We start from the raw sequence: 26,310 nt of genomic DNA on the forward strand, positions 1-26,310 counted from the left end.
AATACTTCTTAACTTTGTGGAAGAATGAAAGAAATAAAGCTAGGAAAAAAAAGAAGGCTATAAGGAAAGGAACAATATCAGAGACTAAAAAGATTAAGGAAGATTGCGGGAAAAAAAAAACTGGATGGAAGAAATACGTAAAGAAGTTGAACATAAAAACAGGAGGAGGTGATTAAGTCAATTTATCAGGAGTGAAAGAAGTACATGAATTTTACAAAAATGTAGTATTAGAAGCAGTGGTTTATTTTGGGGGGGAAGGTACAGTGCACCAGCACTTCCATTAACGGTGGCACATGACATTCGAATGTAGTATGCTTTAATTTGCAACTTTTCTTTCTATTATAGATTAGAAGTATTAAAAAGTTGTACAGTGCTGTATAACTTTTTAATACTTAAGTATGTATGGCTCAGCCAGATTAGTTAAAATTGTCTCTCTCTCGAGTGAAGTACTGAAGTCCTCCAGAAGATGACATACGGTAAGGCAAGTGTTAGCATTCACACATGTGCATAGGGCGTACTTACACTTTTCCTGAGGCAGGTGGAGTCCAAGACACTAGAGTGCTCTAGGGCCTCTCCTCATTGTTTGGGGACCTTAAATTGACCCTAATTTTTTTTGGGGGGGGAAAGCATATGTAAGTGATCTGTCTTCAGCAGATAAAAATATATAAGATAACCAGGAAAAAGGAACTTCCTGATCAATTGGCACATACTACTAAGTCCCTGCTCTGGGGGGGGGGGGCTAAACATGACAACTGCCACCACTGCAGGCCTCAATAAGCAGGGTTGTGGTGATGATAATAATTATCATTTGCCACCTATTAAGTCTTGGCATTTCTATGGGAATGCTTACTGATATTGCTAGAGTTCCTTTGTGGAAATGGTTACAAATCGACAAAGGTGGGGGTTAAACAACTTATTGGGAGAGGACTGTATGCCTCACATCACTGGATATAGTTTTAGATATGTCTATACTTTAGGCTTATGTTACCATAACATTCTTTTAATGAAATGGATTGAAACTGTTTATTAGCCTAAAATTTATGAAAGACATCACAACTAATATTTGATTAGTTGTTTTTATTTAACAATTAGTATATTTAACAGCTAAAATATTAGTTGTTTAATCTTTTAATAAACCTACCAAATCTTAGCAGTAACAAAAGCATATTTGAAAAGGAAAAAAAAGACTAATAGTGGTGAGCATGCACAGTTTCATATTTTATTATGTTGGCTGACCATGTGATGAGAAAAGCAACCTAGATCTACTTGTCAGGTTTTTGATGAAAGATGACCAAACCCAATGCAGGATAATAGCTTGTTTCTTATTGCATGGATCATTGATATGAGTTCTTTGAATGCTCTGATGGCCATAGTACTTGAAGTTTTGGATCTATTGTATGTGCTGCTAGTGGTCATTTGTTTTTTTTTCCTTCCCATCCTTGATGTGCTCTGATATGCATATTTCTCTTGATGGACCCATCTGTCACAATAGCAAATTCTACATGAACTTGATCTTGTATACTCCTGATTTTTTGAGTGCTGAATGGGAAGATCGTGGAGGTTGAACAAGACTTGAGGTATTATTTACCAAGGAGAAAGCAACTTTTATTCCTAGGTGACATAACATCCTTACTATGTTATCCATGACAAACTGTATCTTTGGAAGGAATATAGCTCCTTTATATTCTTGTTTTTTCTGTCTGGTTTTGTTTCAAGGAGACTCCTAGACAACCTGCTAAACAAGATCTCAAATTTCCTTTCACCTCCAAAATTCTCATTCACCCATAAAAAAAAAAGTATACAACATCACTTATTCATGTGGAATTTGCATTTGTTTTGTGGAACAAAAAAGAGAGAGAGAAATACATATCAGAGCACATCAAGGATGCAGGGAAAAAAAAAAAGACTGGTAGCATATAAAAATGACCTATATTGACTATAATTTCTTTGTCAGAACATTCAAATAGTCATTAGAAATGTTTAAAAAAAAAAGTGTAACAAGAAATAAAGGTACAATCCTGTATGAGACTTGGTCAGCATTCATCAAAAACGTGTAGATCTTGGACATTCTTCTCATCATGTAGCTAGTTGTCATAATACAACATTAATCACGCATGCTTACCACAGTTAGTCGTTTTTCAGATATTAATTTGCTTCTTGTTTAACTTAGTCATTGATTGTATTTTTTATTTCTCACCCTGATAGTGTGCTGTAATGTATATGAAACTAGTAGAGGTTTAAACTTAATGTTCTCCATCCACAGAAGCAATATTTAATAAAGTTCTCTAATTATCATGTTTATATCCATTTCATTTAAATAATGGATCTAGGTTAAAATGGGAGTTACAGTTGAGAGATGGTATAGGTTGGATAAGTTACAAACCCAGAAATGAATTGGATCATTTTGTTTACACCAAGATATCCAAAGTAAAGGGGAAGAATTCCCTTATATAGCTGATTTGTCCCAAAATCATTGGTAGCATAATGGGATGATTAGAATGATATACTGATGGGAATAAAGATAAGGGAACGATGTTTTCTCTGAAGGTGGGAAGGGCAGTCTCTCAGTGGAATCTAGGGATAATAATAATACTAATATTAATAATTTTGGCTTATTAGTAATATACAGCCATGTCCTAATACAACTTTACTTTAAAAACAGAAACAAACAAAGTTAATGTTGGCATACAGACCAGTGAAATAAAGAATGTTGAATATGTTGTTGATCCTGTTCCTGCCAGAAGAATCTGCCTTCCAATGCATTTCAGGTGAGTAATTTTGTTTTCCCAAATTAATGTGATTGAAATTATTAAAAACAATGCATATGTAACAGGTAAACATTGGTATTGATTCATTCTTGCTATTTTTGGTTTCAAATACTCCTCATACCCAGAGATGAAAAGATTAGCAAATAAGTGATGACAAGAGGCCATCCCTGGAAGTTATGAAAGGAAACTCTGAGCAAGAGGGTGAGGAGTGGTTTCTTTGCATGGAGGGTGGTTGAACAATGGAATGCATTGCCTGATGGAGTGGTGAGAGCGAGAACGGTCAATGAGTTTAAGGAGTGGTATGATAGACTTTGTGTTTCTTAGGGCGGACCTCCCCTTGATGAGTCTTGATAGACTTTGTGTTTCTTAGGAAGGACCTCCCACGATGAGGCTTTTGACTCCATGGAGGCCTGAATAATAATAATAATAAAAAGTCGCTGATCTTCTCCCATGCTATTTAACTTACCATACCATCTTGTGGTCCACCTATTGATGATATTTTTCCCAGGGGAGAAGGGTAAGAAAATTGAATTTATATATCTGCTAAGAGATAATTACCTGAGACAGCATGTAATGGAGGCAGGGTGACACAAGGTTTGTGTATATTGGATCTGGTTATAGCATTAGAGAACTTAACAGTAACCAATCTTACTATGCTGCCTCTGCTTGGTGAAAGGAATCATTGCAGTCTTGATCTGGGAGATGGCTAGACATGCAGATTTTTCTTTTGAGAAGAAGTATATTTGAAATTGCAAAGCAGGTGATTATGGCAAGCTGAGCAGTCAGCTGGCAGCAGTACCATGGCAAAAGAATTTGGAGGGGAGAAATGTTGGCAATTCATGGAAGATGGTCAAGGCGTGTTGTGTGTGTGAAGAAAGCAGTATTGGACTGTATACCCATAGTCAAGAGGATAAATCAGGTAGGAGTTAGATGGATGAATATCATCATTAAGCAGGAATTGCAGAAAGAAAGAAAAAGTTTTGGAGGGAATAGAATATAAAGAAATCCACATGCAATGCTAGGAACAGCAAAGAACAAAAGACATCTGTAGTAAGGAAGGCTTTCCAAGCCAATTTGGAGTCAGCTGATAAGGCCAAATCTCAAATAGTTCTTTTGCTATGTGACAAGTAAAAGGAAGAATGACTTTAACAAGTTCTGATGGTAGGGAGTTAACAGAACCAAACCAAATAGTTGAGTTACTATGTGATCATTTTGCAAGGGTGTATCATTGCACTGGTGATACTGCATTAACAAAACTTGACTGATGGGAGAATAGAAGTAGAATGAAGTTTTAGTTCTGGGAAGGTTCAGTGGAGCAGAAAGAGGGCAAAGTAGTTCCACTGCATAAAGGAGGCTCCAAGACAAGTAGCAAATTATAGGCCAATCACTATTGCAGGAGTGGTGGTTAAGGTATTGGAGAAGTCAGTAAAAGACAGAATTCAGGACTGGTTGGACAAGAATATGATACTTTATATGGAGCAACATGGTCTTGTGAAGGATAAGTCTTGCCTTAGTAATTTGCTTACTTTTTATAATACAGTGAGGCCGACTTGGTTGGCTGAATGGTTAGCATATCTTCTCTCCAGCCAAAAGGCTGTGGGTTTGAATCCCACCGTGGGCATGGATGTTTGTGATTGTCTCTGTAAATACTAGTGGTGGTGGCAGTAGATGGCTTTGGTGTAGTTGTGGTTAGTTGTAGTTGGTGGATTGAGTGATGGAGACAGAGTTGTAGAATAGGTGCCCTTCCTCGATGAGTCTTTGGACTCCCTGGAGGTGTTGTAATAATAAGAATAATAAAGGAAATGGCTACTCGATCATGCTGCTGGACTTTTCAAAGGCATTTGACAGGATTCCACATCTAGCACTGTTGCATAAATTGCAGCAAATGGGAATGGATAAAAGCTGGTGATTTGGATTAGAGGGTGCTGACGGACAGGTATGAAAAGTGGTTTATGGAGGAGTTGAGCCTAGGAGAAGGCAAGCAACTTGTGTACAACAGGACTCAGTACTTTGTAATCTGCTGTTTAATATGCATCAGTGATACAGCAAATGATTTGAGGGGATATATACAGTTGTTTGCTGATGATGTAAAGCTGGGAAAGGTGATAGTAAACATGATGTAGAAATTCCTACAGAATGACTTAAATAGACTGGCAAAGGGGCAAATTTAAATAGCTGTCAGTAACATGATCAGGTGTAAGGTGATGTACTTTGCAAGGAAGAAGAGATCGCAAGCTGTGTGCTGTATTCATGAAACTGAACTGCAGGAAATTGATCAGCCATGGGTTTGGAAATGATTATGGACAGGGAGCTGAGGGCACATTGCAAAGATAACCAAAATAGCACATCAGATTGTGGTTGTTGAATGCTTTAATAAGACCATCTGCACTACTGCCCATAGATCTGGTTAATGGATTCAATGGAGATGAAGATATAAAGGAGAGAATCCAGAGGTGAGTGACAAAGATTGTGGCAGGTGTATGGAATGCTCCCTTTCAGAATAGGTTGAAGGTCTTAGGCCATTTGAAAGAAGCATGTAAGTTGCTAAAAAAGATTTTATGAGATTGACACTGAAGACTTTTTTTTTCAGTACATGGTAGGAAGAGAGAGAGAGAGAGAAAAAAAAAAACAAGGGATCATCCGTGGAAATTGTATAAAAGAGTGTGGATAGAAGGACATTGTGACCAGATTTTTTGCATTGAGGTGGTGAATGGATGGAATGGGTTGCAAGAAGTTATTGTGAGTACTTTGTTAGTGAATGAGTTCAAGGAGAGATATGATAAGTATTGTATGAATAATTCTTCTTACTCCATGGAGATACCTGTATAATAATATGACTTCACAACCAGTGCAGTTTGATCCCGTAGATCACTCCTCGATCTCCCATCCTCTTTACCTCTTTCAAAAAACTCTGTATCCCACCGTTGCCTACCAAATTTTAGAATCTTACACTTTGCAACATTAAATTGATTATTCCACTTGCTTTCCCTCATACTAGCTATTCATATCCTCTTGGCCACAACATCTGCTTGGCTAATTTCATTCTTCCCAATTTTGCATCATCTGAGAAGAGTTGCATATCACCATGTACAAGTTAAATAACAGTGGTCCCCCAAAACAGACATCTGGCACTAGTAACTCTCCTCTTTTGGGATACTGCACCCCCCATCCTCCATACACAACTTGGTGATGCCAGTCAATCACCTAAATCACTAATCTCATCCATCCACTCTAGTTACTAGTTACACTCTAGTTGCCCATAGATCTGGTTAGTGAATTCAATGGAGATGAAAATATAAAGGAGAGAATCCAGAGGTGAGTGACAAAGATTGTGGCAGGTGTATGGAATGCTCCCTTTCAGAATAGGTTGAAGGTCTGAGGCCATATGAAAGAAGATTGTAAGTTGCTAAAAAAGATTTCTAACCTCAGCCTTATCACCACCTTTCTGAAGTGAAACAATTTTACCCTCTTTCCATTTGCTGTGACTTGTATTATTGCAAGCCTTGTTAAACAAGTATGCTAAGGCTGCCATTAACTCCTTGGAACATTCCCTTAAGATATGTGGTAATATGTCATAAAGTCCTGTTGTGTTATTGACATCATGTTTAATTTAATTCCTTGTTTGTCTCTTGCTAGCTCATCAGTAGTCCATCCTGTTCCTTTCTTCTTGAGCTTCTCATGATATCACACTGATGATTATAGCGAAATACCCGATAAATTGCTTATTGAATAAATACCTCAATTATGTCCTCTGCAGCAGCTATCAATTTACCATTTTTGTCCATAACATCATTTTACCATAATTATTCTTGCTTATACTTGCAATATATTTATATATAAACTAAAATTTTTCCTTATTATTTCATTATTTTTATGTTCCCTGAAGATGGTAATGAAATATAGGAAGTATTAATTAAAGTTTTTAAATTAATATAATATATACGTTGTCTTTTCCTAAAAATTGACAGTTGAAATTTTTCTTGGCCTGATTTGATAACTTCTGCTCATATTTGCCAGCTTGGTTGCCTGAGTGGTTAGTATATCTGCTTCTCCACCAACAGACTGTGGGTTCAAATCCCATTATGGGCATAGATGTTTGTGATATCTTTAGGTGAGAGATGAATGTCATTGTCCAGTATGAGATCACCATCCCAATTATTGGAATCATGAAGTGTTTTGAAAAGGTTCCATGTTTGGTCTTTAGAGCAGGGTTTCTGGAGTATATGAAAAATAAATAAAAATACAAAAAAAATTAAATTAATAAAATAGAAAAATATTTTTAGCCTACCCACAGTACAAATGTACTATAGGTTTGCAAAAACTTTTTGTGGGTGTGAGAGCCACATAAAAATATTGCACTTTTGCTGTCTTTACTGACTCACCTTGCTGGCATACTCTTTATACTCTTCATGCAGCTGATTACCATCATTCAACTTGTGTTGCCTCCATAGCAACTTTTCTTTTTCAGATTTCATGCTTAATCATCTCATTCATTTATTTGATACCTACCTTATTTAACCTTTTGACCTTTGAAATACATTCACACATTGATGCTGCTGAATATCTCTTAGTAAGTGCCTAAGCAGTGTTTATCTCCTTTCTGTTTGACTCCTTATTTCATGCTATAGTTCCAGGTTGTCTCCTAAGCTTGATGATTATGAGATGATTCACCAGACCATCCTTGAAGTTCCACGTGTATTCTTTCCTCACCACCCCGTATTATAAGATGTTGCTTACTGCAACATCTTACTAAATATCTCTCTTCCTGTCAACCTCCACCTCATGCTATGCTACCTAAAAACCACTATCATTATTTCTCCCTTGCCTCTCTACCTTGTGTGGAAATAATTCACCTACTATAATCAGTAATATTCCCTCCCCTTCACTTTTTGCCCTTTCTATCTTCACAAAAAACATCATACCCTCCCATTTCTATTCCTGTCAGGATATCATCCTCATCAAACTGTGATTCACTTATTCAAACTATTTTTGGATAAATAAACTCAATCAGTGGAACAACTTTATATCAGATGCTTCTGCTATTTGCAAATAAACATGGCAGTTCACTTTTAGGTCTATAACCAATACCTGTTAGATGTGATTTTTTCACATCTGCTCATGCCCAATCACCTTTGTCATTACTTATCCCATATATCTCCCCCACAGCTATTCCCCTTACACCCCAGGTCATCACATTTCTATGCTGACCATTCCTGTACACATCCATTACTGCTTCCAACATCCATTCTCCTTATGCTTTGCCTCCCTCCCTCCCTCCTGTTTTCATGTCTGTCTTATATTCCTATTCTCTCATCTCTCACACTACTATTCTCTCCATTCACACATACCTTAGTCTCACTTTTTCTGTTCTCCTGATCAGAGTAAGTAAGAGGTGATGTTCACATCTTACTTCCTTTGATTCTTTTGTTGCCATCACTCATTACCCTTCCTTCTATCAACTGTCTCTCCATTTGACCCAACCCATTTTAAATCCATTTAAATGCAATCCATCACTATTGTACAAATCTATCCTTCCCCCAAATGCATTCCACACATTAACAAACTTCATTCCTTTCTCGTCACACAACTCTGTCAATATACCATTAATGATTCTTGCTTGCTATCTCAACTCATCATCATATCTTGGAAAACTGACAACCTTTCTTTTCTAAATTACTTAGGGAATTGAACAATGTAGATCCGAATATAAATTAAATTATACTTTAATAAATATTTCCGATATTTCGGCAACGTCACGTTGCCATTTTCAAAAGGAACTTACAAAAAGGCACGTGCATGCAGGCACTACAACACAGTAACTGAGAATGAAGGTATGAAGCTATCGTTCTCCTAGAAGTTCTGATGCTGCCCTCTAGCGGGCTAAGTAGGTGTTCTTGGCCGTTGGGCTGAAGGTCTGCTGATGTATGCCCCCCAAATTTGAGGCAGTCGCATACAACCAAATTTGTTGAGGTTTGGGGAGTTTCTTATGGCTGAGGCTGATTCCATAAATAGTCTTTCGAATTTGTATTTGCTACGTTGTATTACTGTAGCTTTCTTCCACCGTATTCTGTGGCGTGTATCCAGAGCATGGTCTGCAAGACCAGAATGGCTGTACTTGTGACACCGGATGTAGTCCTTGTGTTCAGAAATTCTGATATTCGCTGTCCTGCCTGTTTGGCCAAAGTACGACAGTTTACAACTGCAAGGGACCTGGTATACACCAGGTAGGTCTAGGGGAAGCGGTTGGTCTTTGGTGGAGCGGATAAGGGATGCCAATTTTCTATAAGGCCTGTAACAGGAGGTGAGGTCATGTTTTTTTAAAATTTTGGTAATTTTTCCCGATTTGCCTCGGATGTAGGGAATGGTGATGGATTTAGAGTAATCTTTGTTGGGGGGGGGGGCTGTGGTTTGTAGGTTTTAATATTTTTTGGATTTTTTTTGGGGGGGTAGCCATTGGCTGGAAAGTATTGAAGATGTGATTTAATTCAGTGTTTAGGGCCATGTTGTTAGAACAGATTAGTTTTGCCCTGTTGTATAGTGTTTTTACCACTCCATATTGTTGTGAGGGGGGGGGGTGAGATTGTTGGTGAATGTATCTGCCTGTATGGGTGGGTTTTCTATAAACTGAGAAAACCAAGGTTCCATCAGGCTGGCAGGTGTCTAGGAAAGGGAGGCTGTTGTTTTCCTCTTTTTCCAGGATGAACTTGATTCTGGAGTGTTGGTTGTTTAAGTGTGTGAGGAAGGAGAGGAGTGTTTCAGAGTCATGTGGCCAAATAGCGAACACATCATCAACGTAGCGGAGCCATATGGTTGGTTTTTGTGGGACAGAGGCTAAGGCTTTTTCTTCAAAGGTCTCCATAAAGAAATTGGCCAAGGGTGGGAAGAGTGGTGAACCCATGGCTGTCCCCTCTATTTGTTTGTAGAATTTTCCCTGCCAAACGAAATAGCCTGAGTTCATTGTGAACTGAAATAGGGCTGAGATATCGGGAGAAAATTTAGCTTGGATTAGCTCTAAAGTTTCCTTGAGTGGGACATTTGTGAATAAGGAGGAGATGTCAAAGCTGACCATTATGTCAGTATGTTGGAGTGTAAGGTTTTCTATGCTGACTTTGAAGTGGGCTGAGTTTTTTATGTGTGATGGTGTGTTGCCAGTATAGTGTGTGAGCTCTTTGGCCAAATGTTTAGCTAATTTGTATGTGGGGGAATCAATGCCACCCACTATGGGATGTAATGGCACATTTTCTTTATGTATTTTTGTGAGTCCGTAAATACGGGGAGGTATAGAGTTAAACGGCTTTAATCTGTTGGTAACTTCTACCTACTTAGCCTGCTAGAGGGCACCATCAGGACTTCTAGGAGAATGATAGCTTCATACCTTCATTCTCAGTTACTGGGTTGTAGTGCCTGCATGCACGTGCCTTTTTGTAAGTTCCTTTTGAAAATGGCAACATGACGTTGCCGAAATATCGGAAATATTTATTAAAGTATAATTTAATTTATATTCGGATCTACGTTGTTCAATTCCCTAAGTGATTTAGAAATGCATAACCAACGTATAAGCCTGTCTACGAGAATTGACAACCTTTCTTTTTATGCTTATCTTTCATCAATAACCTCACATTCTTCCTCTGTCCAACCAAATTATATGTTCAACAGTAACTGCCACTAGCTGTTTTGTTCATTTACTTCTCACATCCAAAGCATCAATCTTGTTCATTCCTCCTGGAAAACTGACGTTGTGGGCTATTCACCACACCTTTAATAACGGAATCTCTGTACATTACCATTCTAGAGTCATTTGTTTCTTTTGCTCTACTTTTCTTCATTCTATCCTTTTGGAATCTTGCACCCAAACATTCACACTCATTCTTTCCTCAGTCTTGCTCACTTTTATTTCATCATTCATAGTTTTTATCTCCAGTTGGGCTTGCAGAGACTGATGGAATGAAAGTCTCTTTTGCATATATTTATAACTCACAGTCCAATAAAATATTGCACTTTCTACAGACCCAGATCTCTCTTTTTTCCTGTTCAGCCTCTTCACAAATATCTTGCACATCTCACATACATACTATGCTCACAATACCAAACCATTTTCACAAAAATCTATGCCATTAATCACATTTGATCTTCATGTGGTGAAATGTCCTGATATTGTTTGTACTGCCATTTTGTTGTTGTTCAATGCAAGCTGCAGATTTCAGGAAAATGTTGCAATCACATATTTGAGCTAAGCTTCAAAAATAAATAACACAATGCAAACAATATTGCCAATTATTATATAAAACGATGTTAGATGTTAATAAGACTGTGGGAATGGATTACAGATCACCATGTATTTTTAAAGAATGTGCAAAAGAGTTAACCATGCCCTTCAACCTGGTTATTTAATGCAAGTTTTGCGGTGGGGAAGGTTCCTAAGAGGTGGAAAGAAGGCAAAATAATACCTCTTCACAAGCATGATTTAAGAACAGAAATTTCTAATTATAGAACAGTCTGTATATCTTCATTTGTGATCAAAGTGTTGGAAAATTGGTTAGAAATAGAATACAGGATTGAATTGATGGACATAAGATTCTCTATGATGGTCAGCATAGGTTTGTGAAGGATAGGTCTTGTTTTAGCAGTCTGCTTATATTTTACGATAAGTTGCAGAATGTGTTGGATAAGGGAGAATCATATATAGTGATGTTCTTGGACTTTGGAAAAGCATTTGATAGATCACCACATAAATTTGTGCACAAACTGCAGAGGATAGGATTAGATAGTATATTGCTTAGATGGATCAGAGATTGGCTCTCTGAACAATAACAGCAAGTTGCATAATGGAGCAGTCTCAGAAAAGGCAGGTGACTAGTGGCCTACCTCAGAGTTCTGTTCTTGGGCCCCTACTGTTTACCTTATTTGTTAATGATATTTCATGTGGATTGATTGGAGATATTTAAATGTTTGCTGATGATGATGCAAATTTAGGTAGAATTATCAGGAGTAGTGGTTATGTTAATCCTCTACAGGAAGATTTAAATAGTCTTTTAGCTTAGACAAATGAGTGGGGTTGCAGTTTTAATATTAATAAATGGAAGGTGTACACTTTGGGATACAGAGATATAAGGCTATGTTTTGTATTGGTGGATCTGTACTTTGGGAATTGGATGAGATTCTGGATCTTGGAATGATGATAGACAGTGGACTGAAGATCCGAGAGCACATTGTAAGTGTTGCAAAGACTGCAACATTGTATCGCTGCTATGACATTGAAAAGTACAGGAATTGGTCAGATCACACATGGACTATTGTGCTCAGATTTAGTTATTACTTATTATTATTACTATTTTTCGAGGTTACCAAAAATAGTAATAATAAAATAACACATCTTTTCCCAAGTGACTTGCAGCCTGCCAAGTGATTCTATACTTTATTCTAAAAATACAAAATTAATGATGGAAAATCTCACGTAAAAAGATTTTTTTAATAGTATAATTTTCGCCTGTGTGTCACAGGCATCTTCAGTACATGTTAAGCTGAAATTAAACAATAACTGACAATTCCAAAAAGCGCCACTTAAGTAGCTAGTGTGAGATAACTAAAAAGGTCAATAAAATTTCCTAACAAAAAAAAAAAAAAAAAAAACTATATATACAATAAAAAGTAAAGATTAGCTGATTTGTAAAGTACTATCTCACATAAAGGGGGATAAGCGTAAACCATCAGATCTGTTTAAGTTAGGAGAGTGGAGTAAAGTTTCACATGTTTCTTTATAAAGCCGTTCTATGAAGAACCGACTTTTGTGAAGGACTCTTGTCTTTTTCCAATGGACTCTATGTCTGGTTAAGATGGCATGTTCTGCACGTCCAGACTGTTCAGGTACTGAATAGAGGCAGATCTTCCTGTTTTGTCCTAAATAAGATAATCCACAAGAGCAAGGAATCTGGTAGACACCTGAATAATTAAGATGTGGAAGCTTGTCCTTAGGAGAAAGGTTGAGATTTTTCTGACTGGTCGAAAGGCAACAAAAGTATTCAGTGGTTTTAAAACTTTTTCTATATGTTCACTAATGCCTATCCCTTATGTGTACATAAGGGATAGGAATACGTGTTATTTCTTCTGTATTTGAAGAGGAAGACATATTAAAACTACTTAAAGCTCTTTTGATGAAGGAATTCTTGTATCCATTAGATAGAAAGGAAGAAATAATATATTGCAGTTCTTTCTGTAAGAGATCGTCTGAAGAACAAAAGGAGTTGGCCCGATGAACTAGTGTTTTAATAGTTCTTGTCTTTTGACTAGGATGGTGATGAGATTCAGCATGGATATAATGGCCTGTATGAGTCTTCTTTCTATAGACTGAGAAATGTAGGTTACCATCTGGTTGGCGAAGAATTAGAAGATCTAAAAAGGCTAACTGCTTATTTGATTCTATTTCAAGGGCAAACTGGATTCTTGGATAAAGTGCATTTAACTTAGTGAGAAACTGTTGAAGTTCATTAGAAGAGCCATTCCATAGCAAAAAAGTCATCGACATATCTGAACCAATGAGTAAGTCTTGTAGAAATGTTGTCAAAGATACATTTTTTGAAATGTTCCATAAAGAAGTTGGAGATAGCAGGAGAAAGAGGATTGCCCATTGCTGTTCCTTCAATTTGTTGATACAACTTATTTTTAAAGGAAAAATAGCCAGAATGTATTACAAAAACAAATATTTTTACAAAGTTTGAAGGAAATTCTTGTTGCAGTAATTCAATACTTTCAGATAAAGGAACATTTGTAAATAAAGAAACAATATCTAAACTGATCATGATATCAGAAACGTCCAAATGAAGATCTGAAATTTTATTTTTGAAATCTAAAATATTTTTTCCAATTCTTCTAGTTGAGGAAGTGAGTAAATTTGATAAAAATTTTGCAAGGGGGACAACCTATACAATCTACAACTGGCCTCAATGGAATGCCTGGTTTATGAACTTTCGGAAGACCATACAATCTAGGTGGACGACCGAAGAAGGTTCTAAGTTTTTTCTTTTGATCTTCATTCCAAGTCGATACATTATCTATGAGAGAATTAAGTCTATTCAATTGACTTCCGGTAGGATCCGTTGTAAGAGGCTTATAAGTTGAATAGTCTCGGAGTAATAAGGACATTTTTCTCTCATATTCCTTCCTCTTGAATAACTACAGCCTTCCCTTTATCAGATTTCGTAATAATTAAATTATTGTTATTCTTCAGTGATTTCAGTGCTTTAAATTCAGAGTAAGAAAGATTAGGACGAGGAGGCTTGGCATCAAAGAGAATTTTTGCACATTCAAAACATAACCTGTTGGCTATTTTTTGGGATAAGGATCGAATACCTCTGTCTATGTTGTGAAAAAAAATCCATAAGGGGAACCTTATTAGGAGCAACGGTAAAATCATAACCTTTTGATAAAACAAAACGTTCATTAGAGGATGTTCGGAAACATTGATAACCACTTTATCTGTATCAATAACATTATTACTGAGTCTAGGTAGGCTGACCAGAGATTCAAACTTGCATTTTAACTTATCACGAGAATCATTAAAGACCTTTAGGTAAGAATTCGAAGATATATGTAATATAGTGTTAAAAAGTTTAACTGTTCAAACAGATTCTAGAGTGTTCTCGAGGTCCATAATTCTCTATTTAAGAGGGCTAGAGACTTTTTAGCTTCGTGTAGCTGATAATTTAAAAGAGACTTACTAACTTTTACATAGATCCGATGAGCTTTTGGAGACCTGAAAACTTATTTTATTTTACAGCAGGTAGGAATAACCTGAGCTATCTTACAACGCTTTAGGAAGATTCTTCTGTTAATGCATTTAGCCTTCTTTACCAAAACTTTACCGTATCTAGCAGATCGTTTGGAAATAGGCTCTCCGTAAAGTCTTGCAATAACTCTTAGTAAGGGAATACCGTGAGTAGACATATAAATACAAAATTAATGATTGAAAATCTCACGTAAAAAGATTTTTTTAATAGTATAATTTTCACCTGTGTGTCACAGGCATCTTCAGTACATGTTAAGCTGAAATTAAACAATAACTGAAAATTCCAAAAAGTGCCACCTAAGTAGCTAGTGTAAGATAATTAAAAAGGTCAATAAAATTTCCTAACAAAAAAAAAAAAGAAAAGAAAAGAAAAACTATATATACAATAAAAAGTTAGGAAAGATTAGCTGATTTGTAAAGCACTATCTCCCATAAAGGGGATAGATGTAAACCATCAGGTCTATTTAAGTTAAGCGAGTGGAGTAAAGAATGAAGGAATGAAGATCAAAAGAAAAAACTTAGAACCTTCTTCGGTCATCCACCTAGATTGTATGGTCTTCCAAAACTTCATAAACCAGGCATTCCATTGAGGCCAGTTGTAGATTGTATAGGTTGTCCCACTTACAAAATTTTTATCAAATTTACTCACTTCCTCAACTAGAAGAACCGATACTTATATAAAATATACTTTAGATTTCAAAAATAAAAATTTCAGATCTTCATTTGGACGTTTCTGATATCATAACCAGTTTAGATGTTGTTTGTTTCCAAATGTTCCTTTATCTGAAAGTATTGAATTATTGCAACAGGAATTTCCTTCAGACATGGTAAAAATATTTGATTTTGTAATACATTCTGGCTATTTTTCCTTTAAAAATAAGTTGTATCAACGAATTGAAGGAACAGCAATGGGCAATCCTCTTTCTCCTGCTATCTCCAACTTCTTTATGGAACATTTCAAAAAACGTATCTTTGACAACATTTCTCCCAGACCTACTCATTGGTTCAGATATGTCGATGACATTTTTGCTATTTGGAATGGCTCTTCTGATGAACTTCAACAGTTTCTTACTAAATTAAATGCACTTCATCCAAGAATCCAGTTTACCCTTGAAATAGAATCAAATAAACAGTTAGCCTTTTTAGATCTTTTAATTCTTTGCCAACCAGATGGCTACATTTCTCAGTCTATAGAAAGAAGACTCATACAGGCCATTATATCCATGCTGAATCTCATCACCATCCTAGTCAAAAGACAGGAACTATTAAAACACTGGTTCATCGGGCCAACTCCTTTTGTTCTTCAGACGATCTCTTACAGAAAGAACTGCAATATATTATTTCTTCCTTTCTATCTAATGGATACAAGAATTCCTTCATCAAAAGTTTCTTACTAAATTAAATGCACTTCATCCAAGAAGCCAGTTTACCCTTGAAATAGAATCAAATAAACAGTTAGCTTTTTAGATCTTCTAATTCTTCGCCAACCAGATGGTAACCTACATTTCTCAGTCTATAGAAAGAAGACTCATACAGGCCATTATATAAACAGTTAGCCTTTTTAGATCTTCTAATTCTTCGCCAACCAGATGGTAACCTACATTTCTCAGTCTATAGAAAGAAGACTCATACAGGCCATTATATCCATGCTGAATCTCATCACCATCCTAGTCAAAAGACAGGAACTATTAAAACACTGGTTCATCGGGCCAACTCCTTTTGTTCTTCAGATGATCTCTTACAGAAAGAACTGCAATATATTATTTCTTCCTTTCTATCTAATGGATACAAGAATTCCTTCATCAAAAGAGCTTTAAGTAGTTTTAATATGTCTTCCTCTTCAAATACAGAGGAAATAACACGTATTCCTATCCCTTATGTACACATAAGGGATAGGGATAGGCATTAGTGAACATATAGCAAAAGTTTTAAAACCACTGAATATTTTTGTTGCCTTTTGACCAGTCAGAAAAATCTCCACCTTTCTTACTTCTCCTAATGACAAGCTTCCACATCTTAATTATCGAGGTGTCTACCAGATTCCTTGTTCTTGTGGATTATCTTATTTAGGACAAATGGAAAGATCTGCCTCTATTCGACTAGAAGAACACCAGTCTTATATTCAGTACCTTAAACCTGAACAATCTGGACTTGTAGAACATGCCATCTTAACCAGACATAGAGTCCATTGGAAAAAACAAGAGTCCTTTACAAAAGTCGGTTCCTCATAGAACGGCTTTATAAAGAAACATGCGAGACTTTACTCCACTCCTAACTTAAACAGATCTGATGGTTTACATCTATCCCCTTTATGAGAGATAGTACTTTACAAATCAGCTAACCTTTCCTAACTTTTTATTGTATGTATAGTTTTTTTTTGTTAGGAAATTTTATTGATCTTTTTAGTTATCTTACACTAGCTACTTAGGTGGCTCTTTTTGAAATTGTCAGTTATTGTTTAATTTCAGCTTAACGTGTACTGAAGATGCCTATGACACACAGGCGAAAATTGTACTATTAAAAAAATCTTTTTATGTGAGATTTTCCGTCATGTATTTATTTTTTCCATTTTGTATTTATATGTCTACTCACGGTATTCCCTTACTAAGAGTTATACTTTATTCTATATTCTATACCAAAAAAAAAAAAAATGCAACATGCAGACATAATAAGAATATCTTAAAACATATTCATGAAACAATTCATAACTGTCAGACCTTTGAAATACTGTGTATTTGAACCATTGTCAAAGCAAGCAACTGATTTGCTTGCATTTCTTTATGTCACTTTGCTAGCTGAATATCTCTTGATTGCTGATAATAATTTAAAAAAAAAAGATTACTTTGATTGTTATTTAGTCGTGACTTGGCAATCTCTGTAAAGAAATTTCTTTAGTCTTCAGTCTCTAAGTTTGCATTTTTCTTTCAGGCATTATCAGTTATGGACTAGAGATAGTAATGATGAAGATGTTGATGGAAAACTTGATCTAGATTATACACCTGGTTCTGAAAAGTATTCCAGTAATTCAAGCAAAAAAACTCTGAAAAGTAACTGAGTTTCATAAACATGAGTTATAATATCAGATATGTATAAGCAGTAACTGTTTTTATTTATATTTATATTTATATATTGTAGAAGGAATTTTACATAAAACAATGATTGAATAAATTATTGTTTATTCAATCATTGTTTATTCAAATGACAATTGCTCCTTTTCGAGTAAAAAAAAACACTAACTAAACTAAAGCCTTGCTTTTTTTTTTTTGGAGACTTTCACCAGAGAATATAAGAATATACAATTTGTGCATTACTACTAGCTGAGAAGGAAAAAAATTAAATAGATTTTACTCTAAGTACAAAAAACATCAGTGGCAGTACATTTCTAAGATTTTCAAGTTGGGAAATAATGTTAAAAAAAAAAAAACCTAAGAAACTTGTCTTTTTTAAATTTTGACTTTCATAATACATACTACTTGGTATGTCTTAAATAATACTTTAAATACTGCTTCCTGAAGGATTATATGTGCTATTTTCTACACTTAGCATAATCAAGTATATCTAAACATATCAAAATCAGATTAAATATGCATGATGAGGTGCATATTCAGTAAATAACAGGGTTCATTTTGTTGAGGTTTATTTCATCATCATCATCAAATTCCTGCCATGTACCCTAAAGGGGTGTACACGATATGATAGTACTACAGGAAAAACTTACATCATTACTAACTTCCTATCAACAATTTTCCTGCAAATCAGTCTGTTACTTGTCAAGACTTCAACATTATCAGAACTTATATTTCTTTCGTCTAAGGCACTTTGTACCGTATCAATCCACCTATATCTTGGTCTTCCTCTGGGTCTTTTTCCTGCCAACCTGGCAGAGAACACTTGTTTGGCTAATCTTTCCTCGCCCATTCTGTTTAAGTGACCATACCACATGAGATTAGCTCTGCTAATGCATTCCTGGATGCCGACAATGTGAAGTTCTTTCCTAATATCCTCGTTTTTAATATGATATTGCCATTGATGCCATCTGCTCATGCCTCTAATCTTTCTCAGGACTCTCATATCTGTGATCTCTAGTCTTTGGTCAAGTGTTTTACTTCTGACCGAGCTCTAAGATCCATAAGCTAAAACTGGTTTGAACACTGTCTTGTATACAGCTAATTTAGTGTTCCGACTAATTTCTCTCTTATTCCATATGAATTTATTCAATTGACTGCCTACCATACCAGCTTTGTTGATTCTGTTGTCTATTTCCATATTTAATTTACCATCTTCAGTAAAAAATCGTGCCAAAGTAGCTGAAATGTTTTATTTGTTCCACAGGTTCACTGTTCACAAGACAGTTGACATTTTCAACAATTCCACCTATTTTCATTGTCTTTGTCTTTTTAAAGCTGACCTTCATACCATATTTATTACAACAGTTATTCAATTTACTCAGGGAATCTTACAAACTTGTAGCGGATTTATTTAGAAGTATAACATCATCCGCATAAAGCAACAAGCTGTAATTAACATCTCCAATTCTGATATCATGTTTAATACCACTTTCCTTCATAATGTGATCCATATAGATAATGAATAACACAGGGGATAGTGTACATCCTTGTCTCCCATGAGATTTAACATTAAACCATCTTCCTGTACTTCCTTCAATTCTAACTGCTGACTTACAACTCAAATAAAGACTAAGTATTGCTTGATATAATGCCCCATTGACACCATATAACTGTAGCGTATTGAATAGCTTCTCTCTTGGCACCTGGTCATATGCCTTTTCCAGATCGACAAACTTAAATACAGATCTTTGTTATATTCCCATGCTTTCTCAACTATTTGTTGTAAAGTGAAGATCTGATCCTGACAGCCTCTAGTTGACCTGAATCCAGCTTGTTCTTCACCAAGCTTTTCTTCTACAATTCTTCTCAACTGTTTCTCAAGTATACTTGCATATATCTTACCAGGAACACTCAGTAATGAAATGCCTCTGTAATTCTCACATTCAGTTTTATTTCCCTTTTTATATATGGGTACTATGAGAGCTCTACTCCAATCATTGGGAATTCGTCCCTCTGTCCAGGTTTTCTGAACTATGCAGTGCTGCCACTGTAAGACTTTTATACTCCCATACTTCAGCATTTCTGGTCGAATATCATCTACCTTACCACATTTCAAGCCTTTGATGGCTTTTTCTACTTCAAGTATGGATATGTATTCCTGACTGTATGCCTGTTGAGTGTTTTTTACCACTGTGCTATCACTGCTTGTTTCATTTAGTAATTTTTCTAAGTAATTACTCCATACTTCAAGGATATCTTTATCTCCGGTTTTCATGTCACCTTTACCATCTCTAACTCCTTCTACAACACTCTTTCCTCCATTACTGAGCTTCTTCAACAACCTCCAAAATATCTTGCCACCTTCTTGATATTTATTTTCTATGTTCTTACCAAAGTCTTCCCATGACTTTTGTTTAGCTAGTTTTACACAGTGTTTAGCTTTCTTACATTTGTGGCTATTCTCTAATAGCACCAGCTGACTTATGCTAGGAACTTTTGATATGCTTTTTTTTTCCTTCACTCCCTCTTAAAATTCCTATGTCCACCATGGAGTTTTGTTTTTTTCTATCCTTGCATACAACCACACCACATGCCTCTGGCTGAATAAATGAATATTTTCTTCAGGATTTGCCACTAACTCTCCAAGGTTTGGTTCCTGTTCTCAAACTCTTTCATTTTTTTTTTTTTAAATAATGTTTGTGTATTTTAGTGTACAGTTTAAATCTGAGAGCTGCTCAACTTTTATTTGCTTTAAAATTTTCTTACATCTTTTTTTTTTTTTTCAATATGAAATTCAATTTTAGCCTGCTCAAGAGTTAATGGTGATCAGTTCCAATCTCAAATCCTCTGTACACTGTAGTGTTCTGCACCAGTGAGAAAACATCACTATCAACAATAACATAGTCAGTGAGATTTTTCTTATTCCTTGACTCTTCTGTCCATGTGAATTTGTGCACATTTTTACGTTGGAACGTTGTGCTAATAATAACCAGTCCATGTCCTGAGCAGAAATCCAACAGGTATTTGCCATTATTCCATATTCTCTTTTATATTCCATATATTATATTCTATTTATATTATTTTATTTATATTATAAAATATAAATAATACAAGGGTTACCTGTGTGTGTGTGTATATATATATATATATATATATATATTCATGTATATATTCATATATATATATATACACACATACAGGTAACCATCGTATAACGTGGTACTTATACATCACGGTTTTGATATAACATGGTCTACAAATTGTAGTATCCCTTGTTCAATGCTACAATTTCTAATAACCCTTTTTTTTTCCATTTATTTTTCACCGCAGGCCTTAAAAATCAAATTTTATATTCGTTAAATTTGTGTCTGCTTGTATCGCTCAAGTAGTTAAAAGTATTGAATTTAGTTTTATTGTATCCCTGAATAAGGTACTGTACAGAGGCTTTTGCAGTCTGTGTCATTCTCAACAAATAGTGCAATTAGCGACAGATGGAATAAAAACGGTGCTAACTAATAAATCACACGTCCCCTCTCACAGAAACTATGCTGTATAGACTTAAGCAAAACCATATGTTGCACTGAAACACAGTATCTAACTAAAAACTGTTGTCCAATTTTTCAAACATGAAATAAGTGTTTGTTTTATTGCATTTGAAATTCTCGATGTCATTATAACAGATCACAAAAGCTAACTTAAAATAAAATTCTACAAAGAATTGAAACATGCCATATAATGAATTATGAGTTCTCCTGCCACCTCAAACGCAAACAAGAAGCCATAAAATTCAACCAAGGGTTGAAACGTTTGTGTGAGTTGAGCCAGTCAGTAATGAGAAGTTCTCAGAATGATAAATGACACCCTGTTGTGAATGTGTTAAAACTAATAGCGAATGTTGTTATGACAGTTTCAGATGTTATGGAATTCGAATGAAGAGAATTAGCATTTCAATTCAAAACTTGTGGTTGCCTTTGTCTTTGAGTCGTGCGATCTTTTGTTAATACCGCACCAATCATATGTACGTCTTTATAGGTGCTCTCTTGTGTAAAACAAAATTCAGCTTGTACATATTGTAATTAAAAAAAAATAATTAAAAAAAGTTGAATAATTTATAAGCGTATAAAAGGATATCACCTGTAAATCGTTGATGTGTCAGCAAAATTCTCAGACATGCCACCTCTGGCACGAGTGCCATAAGTTCGCCATCTAGGGTTTACTGTATAAAATGTTTATTGTTGAAAATTGTCTTCGTTTTCTTCCAGGAAAGTGCATTAAAAATCATAAGTGTGTTATTCTCAAGCTGAGCAGTTTATTTTCTGGTGAGTTACATATGTAATGCTTTTTTTATGTAAAAGTTTATTTTTATTGTAATGGCCACTAAAACTGCAATGAAAGGGAAAAAACCAACATTGAAGAGGAAATTCATTTCTCTTGAAGAAAAAATTAAAATCTTGGATCAGTTGAAAATTGGAGAAAAACCAGGAGTTGTTGCAAGGACTCTGAATTTAAATGAATCAACAATTCGAACAATCAAACAAAATGAACATAAAATCCGAGAAAGTGTTATTGCTGGGTCAACGGTAAGTGCAAAGCGCGTTGCTCGTGTTCGCGATATTCTAATAGAAAAAATGGAGAAATCTCTAATAATTTGGATAGAAGATTGCACTCAAAAAAAAAAATTCCTTTGGATGGACACCTTATTAAGCAAAAAGCTCTCAAAGTTTATAAACATTTAAAAGACCTTGATCAAGATTCTTCAGAAGAAATCTCTCAGAATGGATTTTATGCCAGTAAGGGTTGGTTCGAAAACTTTGAAAAGCGGTTTTCTTTGTATAATCTTACAATTCAGGGAATATCAGCATCAGCAGACATTGAAGCTGCCCGGAAATACCCAGCAGAACTTTTAAAAATCATTAAAGAAGGTAGTTATAGTGCAGACTAGGTGTTCAATGCAGATGAATCTCGGTTATATTGGAAAAAAAGAAATGCACCTATATTTCAAAAAATGAAAGATCAGCTCCTGGATTCAAAGTTTCCAAAGATAGAATTACTTTACTGTTTTGTAGTAATGCATCAGGTGATTACATGACAAAACCAATGTTTATTAACCAATCCGCAAATCCTCGTGCGATGAAAGGACTCGGCAAGTCCACCCTACCTGCGGGCCAACAAAAAGGCATGGGTTACAGCTAGCATGTTTGAAAATTTTGTTTTTCAAGTGTTTTGTAGCCGATGTAGAAAGTTACACAAAGAAAATGAATATGGACTTCAAAATTCTACTTTTAGATAATGCACCAGGCCACCCAACAAATTTAAGCTATCCAAATATTAAAATAACTTTTTTGCTGCCTAATACTACTTCACTTATTCAACCACTCAACCAAGGAATAATATCAACATTTAAGTCATATTATATTCGGCGAACATTCCAATTAATTTCGGAAAAAATGGAATCTAATCCAAACATGCCTGAAGCGTGGAAAGAGTTTTCAATATTGAATTGTGTGAAAATTATTTCTCTGTCCATTAAGGAATTACAATCCTCTATGCTGAATGCTTGCTGGAAAAAAATATGGCCTGAAGCTGTTCTGGAACAAAATTTCGTACCTCCAATGGATGCCGAGCTATGTCGTATAATAAACGTCGCACGCATTTTTGGTGGAGAGGGCTTTTGCGATATGGTTGAAAACGAAATTAGTGAATTAATTGATGCAGAAACAGATTTAAATGAGGAGGAACTGGTACAATTAATAGATGGTGTTGAATCAAATGGCAGGGAAAGTTCTGCCGAAGATTGTGATGAATCTTTTAAAGAAATTAGCAGAAGGATTGGACTTGGGAAGAAAGTTAGGAAGTTATTTTACGGATAATGATCCCTCAATGGGGCGCTTGGAAAAATTCACGAGACAATTGGATATTTGTTTAGCGCTATATTATGAACTTAATAAAAAATTGCAGCATAGTGGAAAGCAAAGTCTTATTACTGACTTCTTGATGACTAAACCAGCCGAAGTATGCAATGAGAATTATACAAATGATGTCCAAGAGATTTCAAGTGGTGACGACCTCCGGCCACTTAAAGAACATCTACATAATGTTATTTCTAAAGACAGTGATGAAGATTAAAATGTGTGCTTTATTTTATTGTGTCTAAAACATTTATGCATTATGTGCAATGAAATTTATGTACAATTTGTAATTTTTATAATTACATGCTACGTATTTGTCTCATAGTTTGTTTTCTTAACTTACATGAATTACCTGAATTAAATAAAAATATTGTTTTTGTTGGATATGTCATTGTTGTTTATATAATTTAAAGAAAAAAACGATTTCGGAACCTAACCCTACTTTTTCTATGTGATCTAAGTCTCGCATAACGTGATTTATATAACGCTGCATTTCTATGGAACCTAACATCCGCGTTATATGAGGGTTATTACTTGTGTGTGTGTATATATATATATATTATTGTTTTCAATTGTTTATTTTTGTAGTGTTATAAGTTCTTATTTTATTTCTCATTTTTTTTCCTTATTGTTTCGCATACTTCTGCATATTCTATTTCAGAAGTTAAATTTTTGTCTTGTTTCATATTTCGTCTCTTTTTTTTTAGTAGTTGTAAGGTTTCCTCTGAAAGTTTATGGTCTTTTTGTTGTTTGTTGCATTTGAATTCATTGGCTGCTGAGATTATTACTGCTTGAATATATTTATTAAGTCTAGTTTTTGATCGAGTTTTCTTCATAATCCTTATTTTCAATAGGTTTTAAGTCAAAACTTCTTGATATTTTTGTTTAGCCATTTTATTCTTTCCAATTTGCAGTGTATTTTAATTTTGTCTTTCACCAGTCGGTGGTCGCTTCCTGATTTTACTTGATTTAGTACTGAGATATCGTGAACTATTTCTTTATTATTACACAGTATATAATCTATTTCATTTTTGATTTCTCCATTTGGACTTCTCTATGTCCGTTTTCTTTTGTGCACTTTCTTAAAAATTGTATTCATAATGTAAGCTTGTTACTGATAGAGAATTCTGTTAGAGCCATTCCTGAGTTGTTGCTTGAACCATATATGTATAGTCTTGTGTCTATTTGGTGAGAGGGTGGCCTTAAAATCGCCCATTACTGTAAAGTTTTGATTGCTATTTCTTTTTTTTGTCTAGAGTATGCCAGTGATTCTAAAATGCTTCTATCTCTTCTATCTATTCATCAGTGTGGGATGAGGTGGGGGAATATATTTGGATGATCCTGATTTTAAGTTTGGAGTTTATTTTAAGTGTGATTTCTATTATTCTTTCATCTGTATAATTAAGTTCTTCTATAAGGTGTGTAATTGTTTTCTTAATTAGAAATCCTACTACTTATTGTCCTTTAGTTTTCCCATAATAATATAAGTAGTCTCTATTTTTTAGTTTTATTAAATGTTCATCCTGCCTGCAAACTTCACTTAAGCCTGTGATGTCCCATTTAATGTTTTACTTCTTGCTGTAAGATGATAAGGTCTTCCTCTTCTTTAAGTGTTTGATAATTAAATGTTCCTATATAGAGGAAAAGAAGAATTGCATTGATTACTATTATATCTAGGAATTCTTTAGGTTATTCCAGTATTGCTTATTATTTGTAGTAGCAAGGCTTATACGTTGGTTAGACATAACTGGTGATTAGTTAACGGAATTAACAACGCATATAAAGTGTATTAATTAAAGGTAACTTTAGAAGTTATTCATTAAAGTTACCTTTAATTAATATACTTTATATGCATTGTTAATTCCGTTAACTAATCACCAGTTATGCGTATTATTTGGGAAAGCTTGCCCACTGCATCATGCTCTGGCCTCCATAAATGGTTTCAATCAGAGTAGTCATATAGTTGGATAAATTTAGTCACATGCAGTGTTTGCCCATTTTGGCCATGGGCTTTACAGCTTTCTTTTTTCTTCTTGGCATTGTAGTGGAGGGGTTGTGGCCTAATCTCCCATGCTGGCCACATAACGTCTTGGGAGATGCATTTTATAGCTTTCTGCTAGTTCTTTGCTTGAAGGAAATACAGGAAGATGAAATGATCTTCCTGTATTTCTTTCACTTCTGACTTACAACTTACACCTTGTCATATGCTTTTTCCTTGTTATATTCCTATGATTTCTCAACTATTTGTCATAAACTGAAAATCTGAGCTTGACAACCTCTATTTTGCCTGTACTAAGCACATTCTTTTCCAAATTTCTCTTCTGCAATTTTTCTTAACCCCTTCTCAAGTATGCTTGCATAAATTTTATCTGGAACACTTAGTAGTTAGTAGAAATTCCTATGTAATTCTCACATTCTGTTCCCCATTTTTTAGATGGGAACTATGAGAGCTTGAGTCATCTGGAATTCGATTTTCTGACCAGGCCTCCTGAAGTGTGCAGTTTAGCTCCTGTAAAACTTTTATACCTCCATTTGAGCATTTCTGGTTGAATATCATGAACTCCAACTACCTCTCCATATTTCCAGCTTTTGATGTAGTTTTTTCTAATTCAAGTACTCTCTCACTCACTCCTGCTTGCATTCTTGAATATTTTCTAGTATTCTGTCACAGCTTGTTTCATTTAACACTCTTTTCTCCATTTTTTGAGCTTTTTCAATAGCCTCCAGAACATTTTGCCATCTTTCTGATATTTATCTTCGATACTATTGGAGTCCTACCACGA

The 26,310-nt window shown here is 35.1% G+C and overlaps 1 protein-coding gene across 1 annotated transcript in view; it reads left to right on the top strand.

Annotated features, from left to right (window-relative positions):
• Positions 1 to 26,310, top strand: part of LOC150105220 (uncharacterized) — a 102,670-nt gene that overhangs the window by 24,377 nt on the left and 51,983 nt on the right. The window contains exons 3-4 of the mRNA XM_090395540.1: positions 2,663 to 2,768; positions 17,479 to 17,597. Of these exons, the coding sequence (XP_090251666.1) occupies positions 2,663 to 2,768; positions 17,479 to 17,597 (225 nt within the window). The remainder of the gene's footprint in view (positions 1 to 2,662; positions 2,769 to 17,478; positions 17,598 to 26,310) is intronic.

The sequence above is a fragment of the Typopeltis vanoorti genome, chromosome 7, assembly GCF_054136105.1.
Source record: "Typopeltis vanoorti isolate ZY-2024b chromosome 7, IOZ_Tvanoo_1.0, whole genome shotgun sequence".
Classification (NCBI taxonomy): Eukaryota; Metazoa; Arthropoda; class Arachnida; order Uropygi; family Thelyphonidae; genus Typopeltis; species Typopeltis vanoorti.